At 50.4% G+C, this 20195-nt stretch overlaps 1 protein-coding gene across 1 annotated transcript in view; it reads left to right on the top strand.

Annotated features, from left to right (window-relative positions):
• Window positions 1–20195, top strand: part of LOC142844413 (fer-1-like protein 4) — a 36336-nt gene that overhangs the window by 12288 nt on the left and 3853 nt on the right. Inside the window, exons 20-38 of the mRNA XM_075962846.1 lie at window positions 2504–2591; window positions 2668–2784; window positions 4443–4595; window positions 5739–5892; window positions 6011–6135; window positions 6457–6591; window positions 6839–7012; window positions 7753–7869; window positions 7957–8118; window positions 12624–12822; window positions 12963–13021; window positions 13104–13232; window positions 14223–14265; window positions 14566–14666; window positions 14743–14877; window positions 15131–15247; window positions 18456–18583; window positions 18742–18912; window positions 19705–19859. Of these exons, the coding sequence (XP_075818961.1) occupies window positions 2504–2591; window positions 2668–2784; window positions 4443–4595; window positions 5739–5892; window positions 6011–6135; window positions 6457–6591; window positions 6839–7012; window positions 7753–7869; window positions 7957–8118; window positions 12624–12822; window positions 12963–13021; window positions 13104–13232; window positions 14223–14265; window positions 14566–14666; window positions 14743–14877; window positions 15131–15247; window positions 18456–18583; window positions 18742–18912; window positions 19705–19859 (2462 nt within the window). The remainder of the gene's footprint in view (window positions 1–2503; window positions 2592–2667; window positions 2785–4442; window positions 4596–5738; window positions 5893–6010; window positions 6136–6456; window positions 6592–6838; window positions 7013–7752; window positions 7870–7956; window positions 8119–12623; window positions 12823–12962; window positions 13022–13103; window positions 13233–14222; window positions 14266–14565; window positions 14667–14742; window positions 14878–15130; window positions 15248–18455; window positions 18584–18741; window positions 18913–19704; window positions 19860–20195) is intronic.

Genomic DNA, 20195 nt, shown 5'->3' with positions numbered 1-20195 from the left:
TAACATCTTTCATGAGGGTGGGTTTTACGGCTTACAAGCAATGCTCAAGGTCTTAGTGGGGAAAGTAAAATATAAATTCCGGGAGATACAGACAGAGCCTGGCGCATCAGACAGCAAGGGATCACCAGATTGTAAACTACAGCTGAGAACCTCATTCCGCTGAAGAGATAAGTGATGTGTTTGACTTTCCCTGGCTTCCTCAGAGCTCATCTGTGTGCACAAAGATGTGTTACTCTCTGTGATTTATGGAGGAGCAAAGAGGCCAGTGTGAGTCGGGTTGTCCTTCACTGGGCAAGGCGTGTTTAATGAGGATGGAGATAATGGACCAGGTGTGCCGAACCTTTTAGGCCATTTTTAGAGTTCGGTGTTTTGCCCTTAGATGAGAAGCAGCTGCAGTAGAACAAAATAGATGGAAAACAGTTGACAACATTCTGGGGGCTTCTGAGAATGTGGTGTGGCGTGAGGGTGAGAACAGCAGCCGTGCAGTGAGGAAGTGACGGCCTGAGCGGGAAATGATGACCACTTAGCCCAGGTGATTCTGCAGGAAGATGGGAGAAGAGGTCAGATGCCGGATGCTAGTGTATACAACCATATTACATGCATGCTGGACATTAAACTCAGCCTCATTCATGCTAAGTATGTATTCTATTGCTGAGTCATATACCTATCGTGATTCTGGATTTTTTTTTTCCTGAGGCAAGTTCTCTCTGTGATGGAAATATTACAGCCCTGGATGGAAAGTTATCCTGGCAGTCTGAAGCCAGGGATTACCTACAGCTCTGTCCCAGTGGGAGACTGTTTTCCCAGCAAAGTTTTACAATCCTGGCTCCAGGAAAGGTTTCCCTAATGCAAGTGTAACAACTCTGCTCCAGCTGGGTTGTCACAGTTCTGCTCTGTTCTCTCAGCTTCCCCCGAGAATAACAATTCTTCCCTGCAGTACAACAATTCTGCTCCAGCACGGGAAAGTTTCCCCAGCCTAACCGTTACAGCTCTGCTCTGCTCTGCTCCAGTTAAAATTGTTAGAGCTCTGCGTGCTAAGGGAGTTTCGTGGCAGAAATGTATCAGTTCTGCTCTGCTCCAGATGCAAGAGCTGCTACATCTTTGTTCCGCTTGGGGAAAGTTGTTACCACAAGCCTTATCAAGAGATTTATTCCATTGGAGGAATCCAGGAGAGTGGCTGCCTCTGCCAGGGTGGAAAAGGCAGCCCCAAACTGAACTGATACAGGGCTTGTACATGATTTCTTAGGGGTAGACCTTCCTCCCCTCCCCCGAGACAGGGTTTCTCTGGATCTTTGGAGCCTGTCCTGGAACTAGCTCTGTAGACCAGGTTGGCCTCAAACTCCCAGAGATCTGCCTGCCTCTGCCTCCCGAGTGCTGGGATTAAAGGTGTGCACCACCATCTCCTAGCACTGGTTCTGGATTTTTTTTTTTTTTTTTTGGTTTTTCGAGACAGGGTTTCTCTGTGGCTTTGGAGCCTGTCCTGGAACTAGCTCTGTAGACCAGGCTGGTCTCGAACTCACAGAGATCCGCCTGCCTCTGCCTCCCGAGTGCTGGGATTAAAGGCGTGCGCCACCACCGCCCGGCTGGTTCTGGATTTTTAAGAAAGAATGTAAATAATTTGCTGATAGATTAAGGTAAAATATGACAGAGCAATTGAAAGTTTGACTTCTATGTGTTTTTTTAAAAACACCCTTAATTGCATTTTTAAAAAAAGATTTTATTTTTAATTGCATGCATTTGTGTGTATACATGTGCATCCATACCATGCTAGGATAAGGAATTTAGAGGACAATTTGTAGGAGTTGGTTTCTCATATTGTTAGGCTTGGCAGCCAGCGTCCTTTCCCCCGTGCCATCTCAACAGCACAGCTTTGGTGTGTATTGGTTGGAGGAGGTCATTGGAAATCATGCATTTTGTGTGGTGTTGGTATGTTCCAGCTCTTTTTTTTTCTTTTTTCTTTTTCTTTTCTTTTCTTTTCTTTTTTTTTTTTTTGAGGCAGGGTCTCACTATGTAGCCCCTGGCTGTTCTGGAACTCTCTATGTAGAGCAGGCTGGCCTCAGACCCACAGAGATCCATGTATCTCTGCCTCCCAAGTGCTGAAATTAAAGGTGTCATATACCACCTCACCTGGAAGTCCAGTTAGCTTCTAGATGGGCTGGTGGAGACTAAAGGCATTCTTCTCTGACTTAGTGTGGGCATAGGACTCTCCCAGAAGGTAAACAAGTAGGGCCTGACACTGTAGGCCTTGGGTGGAGGGCAGGACTGGCGGACATTTCTAACTGACGCGCAGAGGGTAGGCAGGCTAGGATCTGTGGCCATAACTGAAGTAGCCAGGGCAGCAGATGTTAAATATTGACTGCCGCAGGGTTCAAACACCAGCCTACGCTTGGCCATTTGGGCACGAGGCTCTCTGAGGAAGGCCTGTAAGGGTCAGGAAATAGGAGGCACTTCCTGAAGGAAGTGATTCTGGCATCCTGATCTGGTCACTGGCTTCTCTCTGCAGACAGTTTTGCCTCGGTGCTGAGCGCAGGACTATGACTCGACCCAACGCCCTGGATCGATGCCGAGGGAAACTACTGTCACACAGCCTGGTACCGGCTGGGGACGGGAAGGAAATAGGGCACCTAGCTGAGTTCTTCTACTCATATTCTCTTCCTGCCCTTCCAGAATCTTATGGCAAAGCAAGGATTGCAGCTTTTACGGGGCCTGAGGCAGAGCAACATGCAAAGGAAGTTGACCCTGGCCAAGAAGCTCCTGGCAAAACTGCATTTCCTGACTCAGGAGGTGATGTCTTGCCCACCACACTTTCTACTCTACATTAACTCCCCCTCCTCTAGTTCTGGAGACCTTTGGACATGTGGGGCAGTTGTCTTTTGTCTGGTACCAATATGTTGCCTGCTTCATGTGGAAGTCGGGGTGAGGAAGTGAGGGATTGGTCAGGATCCAGAGTTTGAAGGACAGTTGACCGACTTGCCGTGGGTGTGACCTCATTTGTTTGGTACAGTGGCTAGCTGGGATGGATGAGGAGAAACAGTGCTTTGGGACACGTTCTGCGCCGAGCGCCTGCTTGAGTTATCCCCTTGGGCGCAGGGCCTGCGCCATTTACAGGCAGATAACGAAGGCTGACTTCCAGCCGTTGTGGCACAGCCGGTTAAGCAGCAGTAGGAATCCAAGCACATTTGATAGCTGGAATTTGGTGTGATAGAGAGGATGGATACCCACATGCGCAAATGCCCAGGGCTGGGAGGCTTGGGCAGGTGGAACCCAGCATGGGAGGGAGGAGCAGGAGAGAAATGTCACTAAACTGAATCTTAGAGCAAAATTAATCTCCCTTCCCTTCCATCCTCTGCTCTCCCTCCTTCCCTCTTCTCCTTCCCTCCCTCTCTCTCCTTCCCTCCCTCTCCCTCCTTCCCTCCCTCTCCCTCCTTCCCTCCCTCTCCCTCCTTCCCTCCCTCTCCCTCCTTCCCTCCCTCTTCCCTCCCTCTCCCTCCTTCCCTCCCTCTCCCTCCTTACCTCCCTTTCCCTCCTTCCCTCCCTCTCCCTCCTTCCCTCCCTCTCTCTCCTTCCCTCCCTCTCTCTCATTCCCTCCCTCTTTTTCTCTTTCCCTCCCTCTTTTTCTCTTTCCCTCTTTTCCCCTTCCCTCCCTCTCTTTCTTCTTCCCTCCATCTGTCTCTCCTTCCCTCCCACCCTCTCTTTCCTTTCCTTTGTCTCATGGTAAGCATGCTTTACCACTGACTAAGTCACACCCCTGTCCCATCTTTAAAATTTGTAATGAAAACCTCCCTTTGTCAAATGACATTTGCGGATATGAATATGCATTCTGTCTAGTTTCATTGTTTTTTTAAAAAGCTTATTAATTTTACGTGTATGAATCCTTTGCTTGTGTGTATGTTTTTTTGCACCATGGTCATGCTTGGTGTCTGTGGTCACAAGAGGGCATCAGATCCCTTGGGACTGGAGCTACAGATGAATGTGAGCCACCATGTGGGTGCTGGAGACAGAATCCAGGTCCTCAGCCCTGAGCCAGCTCACCAGTCAGAGCTTTGTTGTTACGTGTTGTATTATTGTTTTCGTTGCGGGTATCGGGAACTGGACCCTCAGTTGGAAATGGGGAGTTCGTGTCCAGTGGGTGCTGAGTTTCTGCTTTGTGAGATGATAAGAGTTCTGGAGATGCACGGCTGTCAGCACAACTGTGAATGCCCTTAACACTGTTGAACTGTAGACTTCAAAATGATGCGGGCAGAATGCAGTGTGGAGACATTAGGTAATCTTAGAGTCTGAGGTGCCCTCTGGTGCTTCCAGGAGGAGCGGTCAAGGAGCAGGTGACCACAGGGCCAGGGGTTCAGGAAAGTCAAGCCATTTGAACTACCCATACAGCCTAAGCTTAAGGCCCAGGGAGTATCAGCTCCAAACTCCCAGGTAACCCTGCCCTCCGCTTGCAGCCGCAACCACCCCTCCCTGATGTGCTGGTCTGGATGTTCAGCGGCCAGCGCCATGTGGCCTATGCCCGCATCCCTGCCCAGGATGTGCTGTTCTCCGTGGTTGAGGAGGAGCGAGGCCGGGACTGTGGGAAGATCCAGAGCCTTCTACTCACAGTGAGGCGGGTCTGGGGTGGAGGTGCTGGTGACAGGATGGGGGTCATAAGCAGGTCAGGGCATCAGAGGTGGTGGCCTGTGGCTCCCAACCAGGAGCTCCCTGACTGTTTCTCACTGTCCAAAAGGACAAAAGGAGGTTATGGCTTTGTCCAGGTCAGCTGAACAGCAAACTTGTCTGCCCTGGGCCTAAACTGGCCCTTTGGCTAACGAGGCTGACACACAGACAGGGTAATGAGGAAGGAGAGTGACCATTCTTGTAAGCAGAACTGGATTACAGACAGAAAATTTACAAATGAGCTGTGTCTGGAAAAGATACTCAAGCGGGTTTCTAACAAAGAGAAGCTGTGACCTGCATATGGAAACTGCCTTTTCATTTCCTGGCCACACAAAATAATCACACAAAAACTATATTAGCCGGGCGGTGGTGGCGCACGCCTTTAATCCCAGCACTCGGGAGGCAGAGGCAGGTGGATCTCTGTGAGTTCGAGTCTAGCCTGGTCTACAAGAGCTAGTGCCAGGACAGGCCCCAAAGCTACAGAGAAACCCTGTCTTGAAAAACTAAAAAAAAACAAAAAAAAAACAAAAAAAACCCCTATATTAATTACAACTGTTTGGCCGATGGCTCATGTGTATTTCTAGCTAGCTTTTACATCTTAAATTAACCCATTTCTATTATTTTATATTTTACCACAAGGCTCATGGTTTGTTACCTCTTGCTTCTTAGGTGGTTACATGGCGTCTCTCTGGCTCTGCCTTCTTTCTCCCTGTATTCAGTTTAGTTTTCCCACCTATCTATATTCTGCCCTACCATAGGCCGAGGCAGATTCTTTATTAACCAATGGTAATAAAATATATTCATAGCATACAGACGGGGAATCCTATACCAGTGACCTTTGAAGTAAAGGACAGAGAATTTAAATGTGTTGAGGATAGAGGGACAAAGGAGAGAGGACAGATTAAGAATCTGGGGTTAGAGCTGTGGGTATAGGAAGTAGGGTAGTGTGAGGTGTGTGTTGGGATGGAGGGAATGAAGAAAGATAGAAACAGAGGGCCTGTTTCCTGTGCTGGGGAGCTTGGGTTACCATTTGGCAGAGAGATTTGGGGCATGCTTTGGGAGGCCCAACATGCCTCCATCCCGCACAGGCACCTGGGGCCGCCCCTGGGGAGGTCTGTGCCAAGCTGGAGCTCTTTCTGTGGCTGGGACTGGCCAAGCAAGCCAAGGCCTGCACCTCTGAGCTGCCCCCAGATCTTCTGCCCGAACCCTCAGCTGGGCTGCCTCACAGCCTCTACCGGGACGGTGAGTAAAGGGCCAGGGGACAGTCAACCTTGCTATTTGTCCTCCATGGGGGCTCATGGGTTGGGAAACTCCAGTGGTCCCCTGAACAAGCATGGCCCCTTCCTTTTCCTCATCCCAGACTTTAGCTACTTCCAGCTGCGGGCTCACCTGTACCAGGCCCGGGGTGTGCTGGCAGCAGATGACAGTGGCCTCTCGGACCCCTTTGCACGTGTCCTCATCTCTACCCAGTGCCAGACCACACGGGTGAGGGCCAGGCTGGGGCACAGACGAGGGGAGCACTCTTATCCAAGGCCCTAAGTTTCTCTTTCCATTTTGGGGGTCCAGCACAGGGCACTAGGTAGGACCAGGTTCTGACTAGACAGTGGAGAACAGGAAACCATTGTTTCCTGGTGTTGACTTTAGGGCTACGGCAGAAAGATGGCAGATGACCACAGGGAGACACCAGAGCTGGACACCAATGCCTTCGGTAGCAAACAGTTAAAGTATCTCTTTGACTGTCCGCTGGCGTGTGTAGGGGGTCCCCTTCTGATCTGCCTTTATCTCTTTTTCTGCATGGTTCTCAAGGTCTTGGAGCAGACACTGAGCCCCCTGTGGGATGAACTCTTGGTGTTTGACCAGCTGATTGTGGATGGCAGGCGGGAACACCTGCAGGAGGAGCCTCCGCTAGTGGTCATCAACGTCTTTGACCACAACAAGTTTGTAAGTGTGTCCCCTCCCTGCACCCCATTTCCAGCCTCTTCATCCCTACTGTCTTGATGCCTCCCCTTTAACTTCCGAGCATCTCATCCCCCAACATTTATTTTTGAGATAGGGTCTCGCTATGTAGTCCTGGCTGGCCTGAAACTCATAGAGGTTACCATCTTTGTTTCCTAAGGGCTGGGATTAAAGATGTAGCCACCACAACCAGTTATATCGCCTTTATTTCCTCCCCGCTTTGCTCCCACAGGGCCCTTCTGTGTTCCTGGGCAGGGCACTTGCAGCCCCAAAGGTAAAGCTGATAGAGGACCCATATCAGCGCCCGGAGCTACAGTTCTTCCCGCTGAGGAAGGGATCACAGACGGCTGGAGAAGTCATCGCTACCTTTGAACTCATTGAACTGGACTACAGTGGCCACTTCGAGGTTAGAGTGCTCTGGTCTGGCTAGCAGGATGTACACATTCTTATTCATCAGACCATGCAGTCTCAGGGTGTCCCAAGGGTAACCATCTAGTCTCTTTCCCAAGAGGATGCGTCTCTAGGGTTCTCTTGGGGTGACCCCACAATTATAGATCGACACATCCAAGGCTTATCTTGCCAGGATTCGACCCCTAGAGAATCCAGACTGCTGTTCATCCTGGGTTTATCCTTCGTGAACGCCTCAGGCTCCCGCACCACTTTCTGTACACACGTCTGCTTTCCGGGAGATCCTTCCTATACATCCAGCCTTGTCTGGCTGCCCTGCATCTCTGCTTCACGGAGACTATCTTAGCGCGGGTTTCCAATGCTGTGAGGAGACACCATGACCATGGCAGCTCTTAAAAAGGAAAACATTTCATGGGGTGCCTTACATTTTCGGAGCTTTAGTCCATTATCGTCATGGTGAGACGTGGCAGCGTGCAGGCAGACGTGGTGCTGGAGCTGAGAGTCCTTACTTCTTAACTCACAGGCCACAGGAAGTAAACTGTTCACTGGGTGTAGCTTAAGCATAGAAGACCTTGAAGTCCACTTCCACAGTGACACACCTCCTCCAACAGCAAGGCCACACCTCTCATTAGCGCCATTCTCTTTAGGGGCCATTTTTTTTTTTTAAATTCACCACAGAAACCCATGACCTAGGCTTTCTCTGTTTTGACGTGAATTCTGATTTGTTTTTTCTTATAGCCCTCAGTGCCTAGCGATGTGGAGCCCCAGGACCTGTCATCCCTAGTTCAGCCCATCTCGGGACACCTGGCCCTGCCTCCACACGTGCGCCCTGTGCTCAGGGAGTTCCGTATTGAGGTAAAGTCAAGCACGCAAGGCCTCCTTTCCCTTCCGGAGGCTCCATGTCAGCTTCAAGCCCTTGGCTCTCCCCCTTCCCAACCTTAGGTGCTGTTCTGGGGTCTGCGAGGCCTGGGTCGTGTGCACCTGTTTGAAGTGGAAAGGCCCCAGGTTGTTCTAGAAGTGGCCGGGAGACGCGTGGAGTCTGAAGTTCTGGCCAGCTACCGCAAGAACCCTAACTTCACAGAACTTGTCCAGCATGTGACAGTGGTGAGGAGGGGCCGGGACACGGGCTGTGGGCAGAGGCGTGGAGCAGGGAGTAGGTAGTGAGGTCCAGGTGAGGAGAGGCCCGGACACGGGCTGTGGGCAGAGGCGTGGAGCAGGGAGTAGGTAGTGAGGTCCAGGTGAGGAGAGGCCGGGACACGGGCTGTGGGCAGAGGCGTGGAGCAGGGAGTAGGTAGTGAGGTCCAGGTGAGGAGGGGCCGGGACACGGGCTGTGGGCAGAGGCGTGGAGCAGGGAGTAGGTAGTGAGGTCCAGGTGAGGAGGGGCCGGGACACGGGCTGTGGGCAGAGGCGTGGAGCAGGGAGTAGGTAGTGAGGTCCAGGTGAGGAGAGGCCGGGACACGGGCTGTGGGCAGAGGCGTGGAGCAGGGAGTAGGTAGTGAGGTCCAGGTGAGGAGGGAACAGAACACGGGCTGTGGGCGGAGGCGTGGAGCAGGGAGTAGGTAGTGAGGTCCAGGTGAGGAGGGAACAGAACACGGGCTGTGGGCGGAGGCGGGAAGCAGGCAGTGGGTAGTGAGGTCCAGGTGGCTATGCTACACTGATCAGGAGCAGCGTTCTCCATTAAAGACTAACTGTTTGGGGATCTTATCTGCAACTGTTCAGCTTCGCTGCTATAGGGGAAACAGCAATAGACAGAGTAGAAATGACCACGACTGTGTTCTGATAAAACCTACAAAAGCTGGCAGTGAGAGCCGTGAACATGGCTGTGGTTCCCTGACCTCTGGATTAACCTGTAGACCGGCAGCATTCTCTTGGCTCTGTTGAATGGAAGGATTAGCCAAAGTCCTGAATGATAAATAAGAGAAAATCCCTCCAGTCTCTGAAATACAGGCATGAGAAGGGAAATACAGTCTGGGGCTTCAGAGACAGCTCAGCCACTAAGAGCCAGCACTGCTCTTCCAGAGGAAACAGGTCCCTAGCAGCCACATCAGTGCAGCTCCAGGGTCTCTTGACACTGCTGACCTCTCTGGGCACCTGTCTTGTGTACATGCCCCACAAAGACACAAATGTACACACACACATAGTTTAAAATAAAATAAATATTTAAAGCATGAAAAATATGGTATATTTTTAAAAAAATGATTTAGTTTAATAATGATTTTTGAGGGGTAGGTGCTGGAGTCAGAACCTTCCACGTGAAGACTAGCACCCCACAATGGACTGTTCCTCACGTGGAGACTAACACCCCACAATGGACTGTCCCTCACGTGGAGACCTTAGCACCCCACAATGGACTGTCCCTCACGTGGAGACTAACACCCCACAATGGACTTTCCCTCACGTGGAGACCTTAGCACCCCACAATGGACTGTCCCTCACGTGGAGACCTTAGCACCCCACAATGGACTGTCCCTCACGTGGAGACCTTAGCACCCCACAATGGACTGTCCCTCACGTGGAGACCTTAGCACCCCACAATGGACTGTCCCTCACGTGGAGACCTTAGCACCCCACAATGGACTGTCCCTCACGTGGAGACCTTAGCACCCCACAATGGACTGTCCCTCGCGTGGAGACCTTAGCACCCCACAATGGACTGTCCCTCACGTGGAGACCTTAGCACCCCACAATGGACTGTCCCTCACGTGGAGACCTTAGCACCCCACAATGGACTGTCCCTCACGTGAAGACCTTAGCACCCCACAATGGACTGTCCCTCACGTGAAGACCTTAGCACCCCACAATGGACTGTCCCTCGCGTGGAGACCTTAGCACCCCACAATGGACTGTCCCTCACGTGGAGACCTTAGCACCCCACAATGGACTGTCCCTCACGTGAAGACCTTAGCACCCCACAATGGACTGTCCCTCACGTGAAGACCTTAGCACCCCACAATGGACTGTCCCTCACGTGAAGACCTTAGCACCCCACAATGGACTGTCCCTCGCGTGGAGACCTTAGCACCCCACAATGGACTGTCCCTCACGTGGAGACTAGCACCCACCACTGGACTGTTTCTCACCCTTTGTGGTCTCTATTATGATTGTTGGGTTTGGGGGTCAAATTCTGGCAATACAATTTAGGGTCTCATCAAATTTGTCCTTCTAGTTTTGTTTATTTTATTTTGAGACATGGTAGCCCTGACTGACCCGGAACTCACAATGTGGCCAGGCAGGCCTCAAACGCTGCCTCCTGAGTGCTGGGATTAAATATGTCTGCTACCATGCACAAATTATTTCTGTTATTCTATTCTCTTGTTACTTATTTACTGTTTGAGCCAGGATCTCATTATGCAGCCCAGAACTTTAGATCTTCTTGCTGTAGCCTCTTGTATACTGGGATTACAGCTGTGAGCCCATGCTTAGGTCCAAAGCAGTATTTTCCTCCCTTTCTATTCTCTCCTACCCTCTCTTCTCTCCTCCCTTCCACTTCCCTCTCAGGTGGAGGTCAGAAGACAACTTTGTGAGTTAGTTCCCCCCCTCCACCTTTGCTTGGGTCTCAACCCTCAGTCCCCCCTCCACCTTTGCATGGGTCTCAGCCCTCAGTCCCCCCTCCACCTTTGCATGGGTCTCAGCCCTCAGTCCCCCTCCACCTTTGCATGGGTCTCAGCCCTCAGTCCCCCTCCACCTTTGCATGGGTCTCAACCCTCAGTCCCCCCTCCACCTTTGCTTGGGTCTCAGCCCTCAGTCCCCCTCCACCTTTGCATGGGTCTCAGCCCTCAGTCCCCCTCCACCTTTGCATGGGTCTCAACCCTCAGTCCCCCCTCCACCTTTGCATGGGTCTCAGCCCTCAGTCCCCCTCCACCTTTGCATGGGTCTCAGCCCTCAGTCCCCCTCCACCTTTGCATGGGTCTCAGCCCTCAGTCCCCCTCCACCTTTGCATGGGTCTCAGCCCTCAGTCCCCCTCCACCTTTGCATGCGTCTCAGCCATCATCGATATACAGCAACTGCTCTTTGCCCACTTAGCCATTTTGCCAGCACTGTAGCTTTTTAATAAATCTCCATACTGGCTTCCATAGAGGCTGGGTAGAGGCTGTACCCATTTGCATTCCTACCAGCATCAAGGGTTTCTCTTTCCCCACATCCTTGCCAGAATTTCTTTTTTTTTTATGCATTACATTTTAAAATTGTGTTTGTGTTCTCACGTGTGCACTGTGGATGCATTGTGGACGCACACGTGTGGGACATGTGGGACATGTGGGCATCCCTTCTTCCTTCAGCCATGTGGACAGTAGGCATAGGATGTTGAACACTTTATTGTGAGGCTGCAGAGATGGCTAAGCAGTTAAGAGCACTGACTACTCTTTCAGAGGACCTGGGTTCAGCAACTGACTAGGACTCCAGTTCTAGGGAATCCAGTGCCCTCTTCTGGCCTTTTTGGGCACTGCATGCACATGCTACACAGACATACATTCCGGCAAAATAGCCATTCACATTTCTGTTGTTGTTGGCCCTTTCTTTCTTTCTTTCTTTCTTTCTTTCTTTCTTTCTTTCTTTCTTTCTTTCTTTCTTTCTTTCTTTCTTTCTTTCTTTCTTTGTTTTTTGAGACAGGGTTTCTCTGTGGCTTTGGAGCCTGTCCTGGAACTAGCTCTGTAGACCAGGCTGGTCTCGAACTCACAGAGATCCGCCTGCCTCTGCCTCCGGCTTTTCTTTCTTTTTTTTTAAATCTTTGCAAGCTATCTACTCAAGATGGGGGTTAATATCTAGGAAATATAAGGAACTGCAAAAATTAAACACACAACCAAACAGTCAATCCTGTTCCTGATATTTAGTGGCAAAGACCCACTATGTAACTCAAGCTGACCTCAAACTTGTCATGCATCCCATGACTCCCACATACTGGAATTACAGGTGTGTGCCACCACACCTTGGGTATCAAAGACTCTAGTTAAAAACTTTTTAAAAACTAATAATAATTTAGCCGGGCGGTGGTGGCGCACGCCTTTAATCCCAGCACTCGGGAGGCAGAGGCAGGCGGATCTCTGTGAGTTCGAGGCCAGCCTGGACTACAAGAGCTAGTTCCAGGACAGGAACCAAAAAAAGCTACAGAGAAACCCTGTCTCGAAAAACAAAACAAAAAAAAAACTAATAATAATTTAATTCCAGGGAAAGGTAGAAGTTTTCTCTGATGTAGCTCTATTTTTCCTCTTTGTATATAATGAGCCAGTGACTTAACTAGTGGTATAAACACTGTCTTTGTCCCCCTTGGGTGCCAGGGATAGTTGGGCAATCACTTGGTCAAATCCATACATATTTCAATGGTTCTGACTCTATCTGCAGGTTGAGCGTTCATCCTCTAAGAAAAACGCTAACCTGTGTTTCTGGTCACACTTCATAGGTGACAAAGTCCCTTCATATCAGCTGAGTCACCGTACTTAGAACAGTCCGTGAGTCCAGGGCTGTGTCCCCTCTTCAGCTGGGGCACAGAGTCAGAAGGCCACAGCGACTGACAGTGTGGCGGAGCTGAGCCCAGAATGCCCTGTTCCCCACCACTTTGAGCTCCTTTCCTCCTTCCTGGGGCTGGGAATCACTTCCCGTTTTCCTGTCTCTAGGACTTGCCAGAACAGTCATACCTGCAGCCCCCACTCAGCATCCTGGTGATTGAGCGCCGGGCCTTTGGCCGGACTGTCCTTGTGGGTTCCCATATTGTCTCCAACATGCTGCAGTTCACACTCCAGGGGCATGAGGATCCCCCTGAGGAGGAGGAACCAGAGGAGGATACAAGAGACCTGGTGCCAAAGGGCCCTCAAGGTTAGGAGTCTTTCTTCGTAGGAGCCACAGATAGAAGCCTCTCTGGGCCCTGGTAGCAATGGCTCCAGTGGAACACCCAGTGGGGCTTGGAGTCTGGTGTCTACTGGCCTAAACTCATGGGCTCTCTTCCCTGCTCCCAGGAGAGCAGTCTCGAGACCCCTTCGGGGCTGAAGCAGGACTATCCAGCCGGATCCTGAAGGTGATGGGATTCCCGAGGCTGGAGAGGGGTGTCAGGGTCTGTGGTGGGCTGGCTGAGAGCAGCAAGGGCCTCTCTACCTCAGGCTCCTCTGAAGAAGCTCACCTTAGGGCTCCTGGGTCAAGGCTCCCAGCTGGAGGAGGACATCCCAGATCCAGAAGAGATGGACTGGTGGTCCAAGTACTACGCCTCGCTGCAGGAGCTCCAGGGGCAGGTGGGTGGAGCAGGGCCTCGCAGGAACTGAGGGGCAAAAGACGGGGGAGTCTCATCCAGCAGACCCTGTGTGCTCCAGAGCTCTTGGTTGCAGCCATCTCTTCTCCTCTTTCTCATCATTTCAGTAGTTGGACATTAGTACTTCTGCCTCCCAGCACTCTGTTGTCTAACAAAATAGAACATGAACCCAGCATGGTGGTGCACATCCTTAATCCCTGTATTCCATCCCTGTGAGTTCGAGGCCAGCCTGGTCTACATAGCGAGTTCCAGGCCAGGCAGGGACACAAACTGAGACCTGGCTCAAAAACAAACAAATAAAAAAAATGAGTGCAGAATTCTAGGTCTTCAGCACCCATCAGTGAGCACCTGGGAGGTGGTAACAGAAGGGTCAGGAGTTCAAAGCCAGCTTATACCAACATGAGACTCTGTCTCAACTTTTTAAAAAAAATTTTATTAACAGGCACATTAAAAAATAAAAGGGAAAATAAGAATAATTTTAGTAATGTTTTATTAACATACATGAAATATGGTTCCAACCAGTAATTATCATAAAAATTAATAAGCTGGGCTGGAGAGATGGCTCAGTGGTTAAGTGCGTTGCCTGCTCTTCCAAAGGTCCTGAGTTCAATTCCCAGCAACCACATGGTGGCTCACAACCATCTGAAATGAGGTCTGGTGCCCTCTTCTGGCCTTCAGGCATACAGGCAGAAAGAGTATTGTATACAAAATAAATAAATAAATATTTAAAAAAAAATTAATAAGCTATTTTATATTCTCCCAGGAAGTCTGGTATGTGTTTCAACTCCCAGCACCTTGCAGTGTAGACTGACCTCATTTCAAGGGCTCAGTGACCCTAGGTGGGTGGCGGTGACTGACTATAACCACACAGGACTGGACAGAAAAGGCCACTTTAACAAAGAAGTGTTTGCGTAGCTGGAGGGAGGGTGGGCCAAGGAGGGGAGGGGATCTCTGACCTGCCTTTTGATTTCAGTCCAGCTTCGATGAGGATGAGATGGAGGACGCTGGGGACCCAGGTGAGAGATGCGACTTTTTGCTCTCGCTCTATCCCCATACTCACATTCATATTCTCTCTCTCTCTCTCTCTCTCTCTCTCTCTCTCTCTCTCTCTCTCTCTCTCTCTCTCTCTCTCTTCCCCCACCCTGAGATGTTTTCTCTGTGTGGCTTTGTAGCCTGTCCTGGAACTCGCTCTGTAGACCAGGCTGGCCTCGAACTCACAGAGATCCACCTGCCTCTGCCTCTGAGTGCTGGGATTGAAGGCGTGCGCCACCATCGCCCGGCTGTCCCCACAGTTCTTACCTCACTGTTCTTTTCAGATGGCACCCACCTCATTTCTGCAGACAGGGAGGCCCAGGAGCAGGGGAGAACTGATACCAAAGTTTCTGGACCTCAGAAAAAAGCAATCGCTACCTTGAAGGTGACGGGGTGTTGGGGAGAAGGGTGCCCCTTGGACTTGGGGTACAGAGTTGTCACTGAGACCCCTCACCTTTCAGATCTACAACAACTCCTTAGAGGAGGAGTTCAACCACTTTGAAGACTGGCTGAATGTGTTCCCCCTGTACAAAGGGCAAGGCGGCCAGGCTGGAGATGGAGAGGAAGGATTTGGACACTTTGTGGGCAAGTTCAAGGTATACTTCGGGGAAGAAAGAGAGGCTGAGAAGGGACTGGAAAAGCTTACAGGCTGGAGAGGTGGCTCCTAAGTTAACGCTGGCTGCTCTTGCTGAGGACCAGGGTTCCATTCCCAGCAACACAGGGTGCTTTCCTAACTCCAGTTCTGGGGAATCTGACACCCTCTTCTGACCTCGGGGACCAAGCTCACAGACGTACATGTAGGCAAAGCACTCACACATAAATCTAATGTAATTGTCTCCCCCACCTCAGGGCTCCTTCCTCATTTACCCTGAGTCAGAGGCAACATCTTTCTTGGAGCCTCAGATCTCCAGGGGGATCCCCCTGAACCGGCCCATCAAGCTTCTGGTTAGAGTGTATGTCGTGAAGGTGAGTGTCCTCAGTCCCTGGCTCATCCCCATGGCAACAGAGGTAGGCCACTCCTTCAGGGTACCTCTTCTCCTCACAAAGCTTGTCTGTGGCAAGACTTACGCACATCTTTGGTCTAGGGACAGTGCGGCTAAAAGGTGTAGTGTGGGATCTCCAATCCCAGAATGCCTTTTGGTCAAATGCCCTGTAATATAACTCTTTCCATTGTATGGCTGTCATGCAGACAGCAGAGCCCTGGAAGTTTCTTAAAGGAGTCTTGGGAAGGAATGGGGAACAAGCAGGTTTCTGTCCCTCTGTCCCTCTCTCCCTGTCACTGGAGCAGATGCTATGACCTGACTTAGGGATTCTAAGGCATCACTGGAAGAGACACTCTGCGTTACCATCTGATCCTCCTAGGGTAATGCTAGGTAGTGAACTCATCCTGACTGTGTTGTCTAGCACTATGGTAGACAGGGTGCTCCGAGATAGATGCCTTTGTACGTCTAGACACGTTAGACATCTTTTTAATGAACACAAAGCATTGACGAAAGGGGAATTTCCCTTTTCGTTGAGCTAGGAGGCTGTAGTTTCAAGACAACCACTGGCCGCAGCTCAACACTGTTTGTCCACACCTGAACCTTGACCTTGGGTTCTTAGAGTCTGAGCAAAGGAAGGGATGGAAACCAGACCCTGCAGGAAGCGGGACCTCCTTGAAAGCTGCTGAGAGGCAGCTCGCCTGCAGGGAAGAGAAGCCATTTTAGGAAACAGGGTCTTCCTGGGGAATGCATCTTTAGTGTGACTCCCCCCACATCGATTTAAGACTGAGATTTATATGATCTGTTCAATTCAGAAAACTCAGTTCTGAGAGCTGAAGTTTGGCTCAGAACACTTGAGCCTTGGGGTCCATCCCCAGCACTAGGCAGAGGAAACAGCAATTTTAGGATCATATTTGTAATCACAGCTCTCAGGAAGCTGAGCTAGGAAGATTACTGTGAATTTGAAGCCAGCCTGGACTACATAGTGAAACCAAAAACAAAAAAAAAAAAACAATAAAAACAACAAACAACCCCAAACCATAACTGGGTGTAGTACACATCAGTAATCCCAAAATTTGGGAAGTGGAGGCAGGAGGATCAAAATACCAAACCAGAGCCCGAGAGATGGCTCAGCAGTTACGAGCATTGGCTGCTCTTCCAAAGGACCAGGATGGATTCCCAGCACCCTACAGGAGCTCATGAGCATCTGGAACTCCTGTTCCAGAGGATCTGACACTCTCCTGGCCTGGCTGCCGCCTGAAACATGCATGTGTTACATAGACATACATGCAGGCAAAATACCCGTACACACAAAATTAAATCAAAAACCTTTACCAAGTCAGAGGAGTCAACCAACCAAAAACAAGGAAGCAAACATAAAGAGCCAAACAAGTTGGTATGGCTGATCACGTCTGTAATCCCATGACTGGAGAGGTGGAGAGAGGTCAGTTGGGCTCATTGGTCAGCCAGGCTAGCCGACCTAGCTGGTTCCAGTCCTGTGAGAGATGTCATCTCAAAAACAAAAACAAACCAAAAAACAACAGCAACAAAACCAGAAAAAAAAAAGATGGCCACAGAGGACCAACACCTGAGGTTGTGGAGTCATCTTGGACCTCCTCATGGGTGCACACACGAGGCTAAGGTAGGACTGAGTTCAAGGCCAGTCCAGAACTAGAGCCATAGCTTTCCCAACATACACAAAGCCCCGAATTTAAACACCACAATCACACAAAGCTGGTGTGCACGTGCCTGCAGTCCCAGTACTCAGGAGGTGAAGACAAGAAGGTCGGGAGTTCAAAGTCATCCTCCGCCACAAAGCAAGTTTGAGGGCAGCCTGCGCTATATGACACTGTCTCAGAAGTGCATAGAACTGGGAGATGACTCAGTTGGTAAAGTGTTTGCTGTGCCAACATGAAGACTTTTGGGTCCCCGGCACTTATGCAAAATGTTGGGCTTGGCAGTGTGCACCCATAATTCCGGCACAGAGAAGGTGAGGTCAGGATGGCCACTGAGATTTGTTGCCAGTTAGCATGGCTGGATCAGTGAGCTCCTGGTTCAGTGAGAGACCAAATCTCAAAAAACAAGGTAGTGATTGAGGAAGGCGTGTACACATATGCACACATGCACACACACACACACACACACACACACACACACACACACACAGAGGAATACTTGAAAAGAGGCAGCTGAGGATGTGGCTGTATGGTAGAGCCTTTGCCTAGCATTCAGGGGATCCTGGGTTTGATCTCCAGTCCTGAAAAAGGGGTGACTGGACAGTTTGAAGGAAAAAAAACCCCACATATTTCTAAAAATAAAAAGTTACCGTAAAAACAAGTGCCCAGAGCCGGGCGTTGGTGGTGCACGCCTTTAATCCCAGCACTCGGGAGGCAGAGGCAGGCGGATCTCTGTGAGTTCGAGGCCAGCCTGGTCTACAAGAGCTAGTTCCAGGATAGGAACCAAAAGCTACGGAGAAACCCTGTCTCAAAAAATCAAAAACAACAACAACAAAAAAACAAGTGCCCAGTCACACAATGGGTGAACAACAGAGTATTATACAGCTGAAAAATGAATAACGAAGGTCTCTGTGTCCTTGAATAATTTCCAGATAGGAAAGTGAGAAGGAAGATGAGTAGTGTATTCTTTATGTAGGCAAGAAACACTTCACTTCATAATAAAAGTCCTGGAGACTCAGTGTAGCAAAAGCAAGACAGATTTATTTTCCAGTTTGGAAGCCAGGCCCCAACCTGGACAAAAGGCAAAAGTGACTGGCATGCCAATTTGGCAAAAGTAGTGAGTTTTATATCCCTTATCACGTTTCTCTGCCCTCCATCCCCAGCCTCCAGTTCTCATTGACTACACTCTTTAGGGCAGTACAGTCTTCCCAATGTTGAACTGTTAACATTGGATAGGTACCAGCAGCTGACTGGGGAAGACGGGCCCTAGTGCCACCTGCTTCTCTGATTCCCCAGTGAGTTCTAAACACACCTCATACTGCTGATGGCTCTCACACTGTAACAGAGAAGAGGCCGGGGCGGTGATGTGGCTCAGTCAATAGAGTGCTTGACCAGTGCGGAGGAATCCCTGGTTTGACCTCCAGCACCTTGCAAAATCCTGTGATCGGGTCCGACAAGGGCTTTGGTTTCAAGGATGGTATTTCTCCTGAATCCACTGATTTCAATTCTACCCCCTAGGCTACCAACCTGACTCCCGCGGACCCCAACGGCAAGGCAGACCCCTATGTGGTGGTGAGCGCTGGCAAGGAACAGCGGGACACTAAGGAACGCTACATCCCCAAGCAACTCCACCCCATCTTTGGAGAGTGAGGCTGGACCCTGGGCTTGAGAGTGGGGGGGTCTGGGGCTCCACAGGCTCTTGCCCAGGCTGCTGACTTGGTGATGGTGGGGAACTGGACACCACTACCCCAGGTCTCCCTGGAGGGCGTGGAGCTGTCCTTAGCCACTTTTCTTTTCTGCCCAGGGTGCTGGAGTTGAACGTCTCCCTTCCAGCCGAACCAGAGCTGACTGTGGCCATATTCGATCATGACCTCGTGGGCTCTGATGACCTCATTGGGGAGACCCACATTGACCTGGAAAATAGATTCTATAGCCACCACAGAGCCAACTGTGGGCTGGCCTCCCAGTATGATGTGTGAGTCTGGCAGGGCCCATTCCTGAAGCGAACACATTCAAGTTCACAGTTCCCTTTAGAATGTGTTTAATCTTATTATATTTTGAATGTTTCACGTGTAGTATTTGGGGACACGTGTTCCACAACATGCATGTGAGGGTCTGAGGACAGACTTGGGTGTTACTCTTCTCTGTCCATCTTTTTTTTTTAATTTTTATTTATTTATTATGTATACAATATTCTGTCTGTGTGTATGCCCGCACGCCAGAAGAGGGCACCAGTCCTCATTACAGATGGTTGTGAGCCACCATGTGGTTGGTGGGAATTGAACTCAGGACCTTTGGAAGATCAAGCAATGCTCTTAACCACTGAGCCATCTCTCCAGCCCTTCTCCATCCATCTTGAGGGAGAGTCTCATCACTGTTGTGAGCCAGGCTACCTGGTTTATGAGCTGGCAGCATCTCCTGTCTCCACCTTCATCTCCCATGGGAGCACTGGGATTACGAATACTTGCCCTACGTGTCAACTTTTATGTGGGCTGTGGGGATTTGAACTCAGGTCCTCATGTTTATGCAACAAACCCTTTACATGCTGAACAGTCGCATCTCCCCAGCTGTCACAGTCCCATTCTTGTATCCAAGCTACAGTTCTTACAGAAGGGAAACGTCTCTCATCCCTTGCAAGTCATCTCAGCTCAGTAGCCAAGACTTGAGCTTGGGTACTGGGGTTTTGGTACTAAGTCATGTGACCTCTTTGAGCCCCACTGTGCCCACACACTGCTCTAGTTCATGTATTGTCCTCTTCTGCCTGCAGGGATGGGTACAATGCCTGGCGCGATGCCTTCCGGCCTTCACAGATTCTGGCGGGGTTGTGCCAGCGCTGTGGCCTCCCTGCCCCAGAATACCGAGCTGGGGCTGTCAAGGTGGGCAACAGAGTCTTCCTGACACCGTCCGAGGTCCTGCCTTCAGGTACCAGACCCTCTCTGCTGGGCAGGCCACAGAGAGTACCAGGGAGACAGACCAAGACACAGGATACAGCAGGTGCCAGGCTAGTATGCCCAGGAGAGCCCACTGATGGCAGCAGGCACAGGGATGTTTGTGAATTTGTTCCTCGATGCAGGGAGAAAATGATCTTAGGTAGTAAACCCCTCAGTGCACAGGATACAGAGATCTATACAGTCTGTGGTTATGGAATTGAGCTCAGACTTCAAGCGGCTGGTGGTCTGGTCTCTAAACAGGGTCTGAGCAATTGTGACGGCTGGCTCTTCACCAGTAGTAGCTTTAGCAGCAGCACCTCCCCCAGCT

Source organism: Microtus pennsylvanicus, chromosome 2, assembly GCF_037038515.1.
Source record: "Microtus pennsylvanicus isolate mMicPen1 chromosome 2, mMicPen1.hap1, whole genome shotgun sequence".
Taxonomy (NCBI): domain Eukaryota; kingdom Metazoa; phylum Chordata; class Mammalia; order Rodentia; family Cricetidae; genus Microtus; species Microtus pennsylvanicus.
This window is presented reverse-complemented; position numbering and strand designations above follow the sequence as displayed.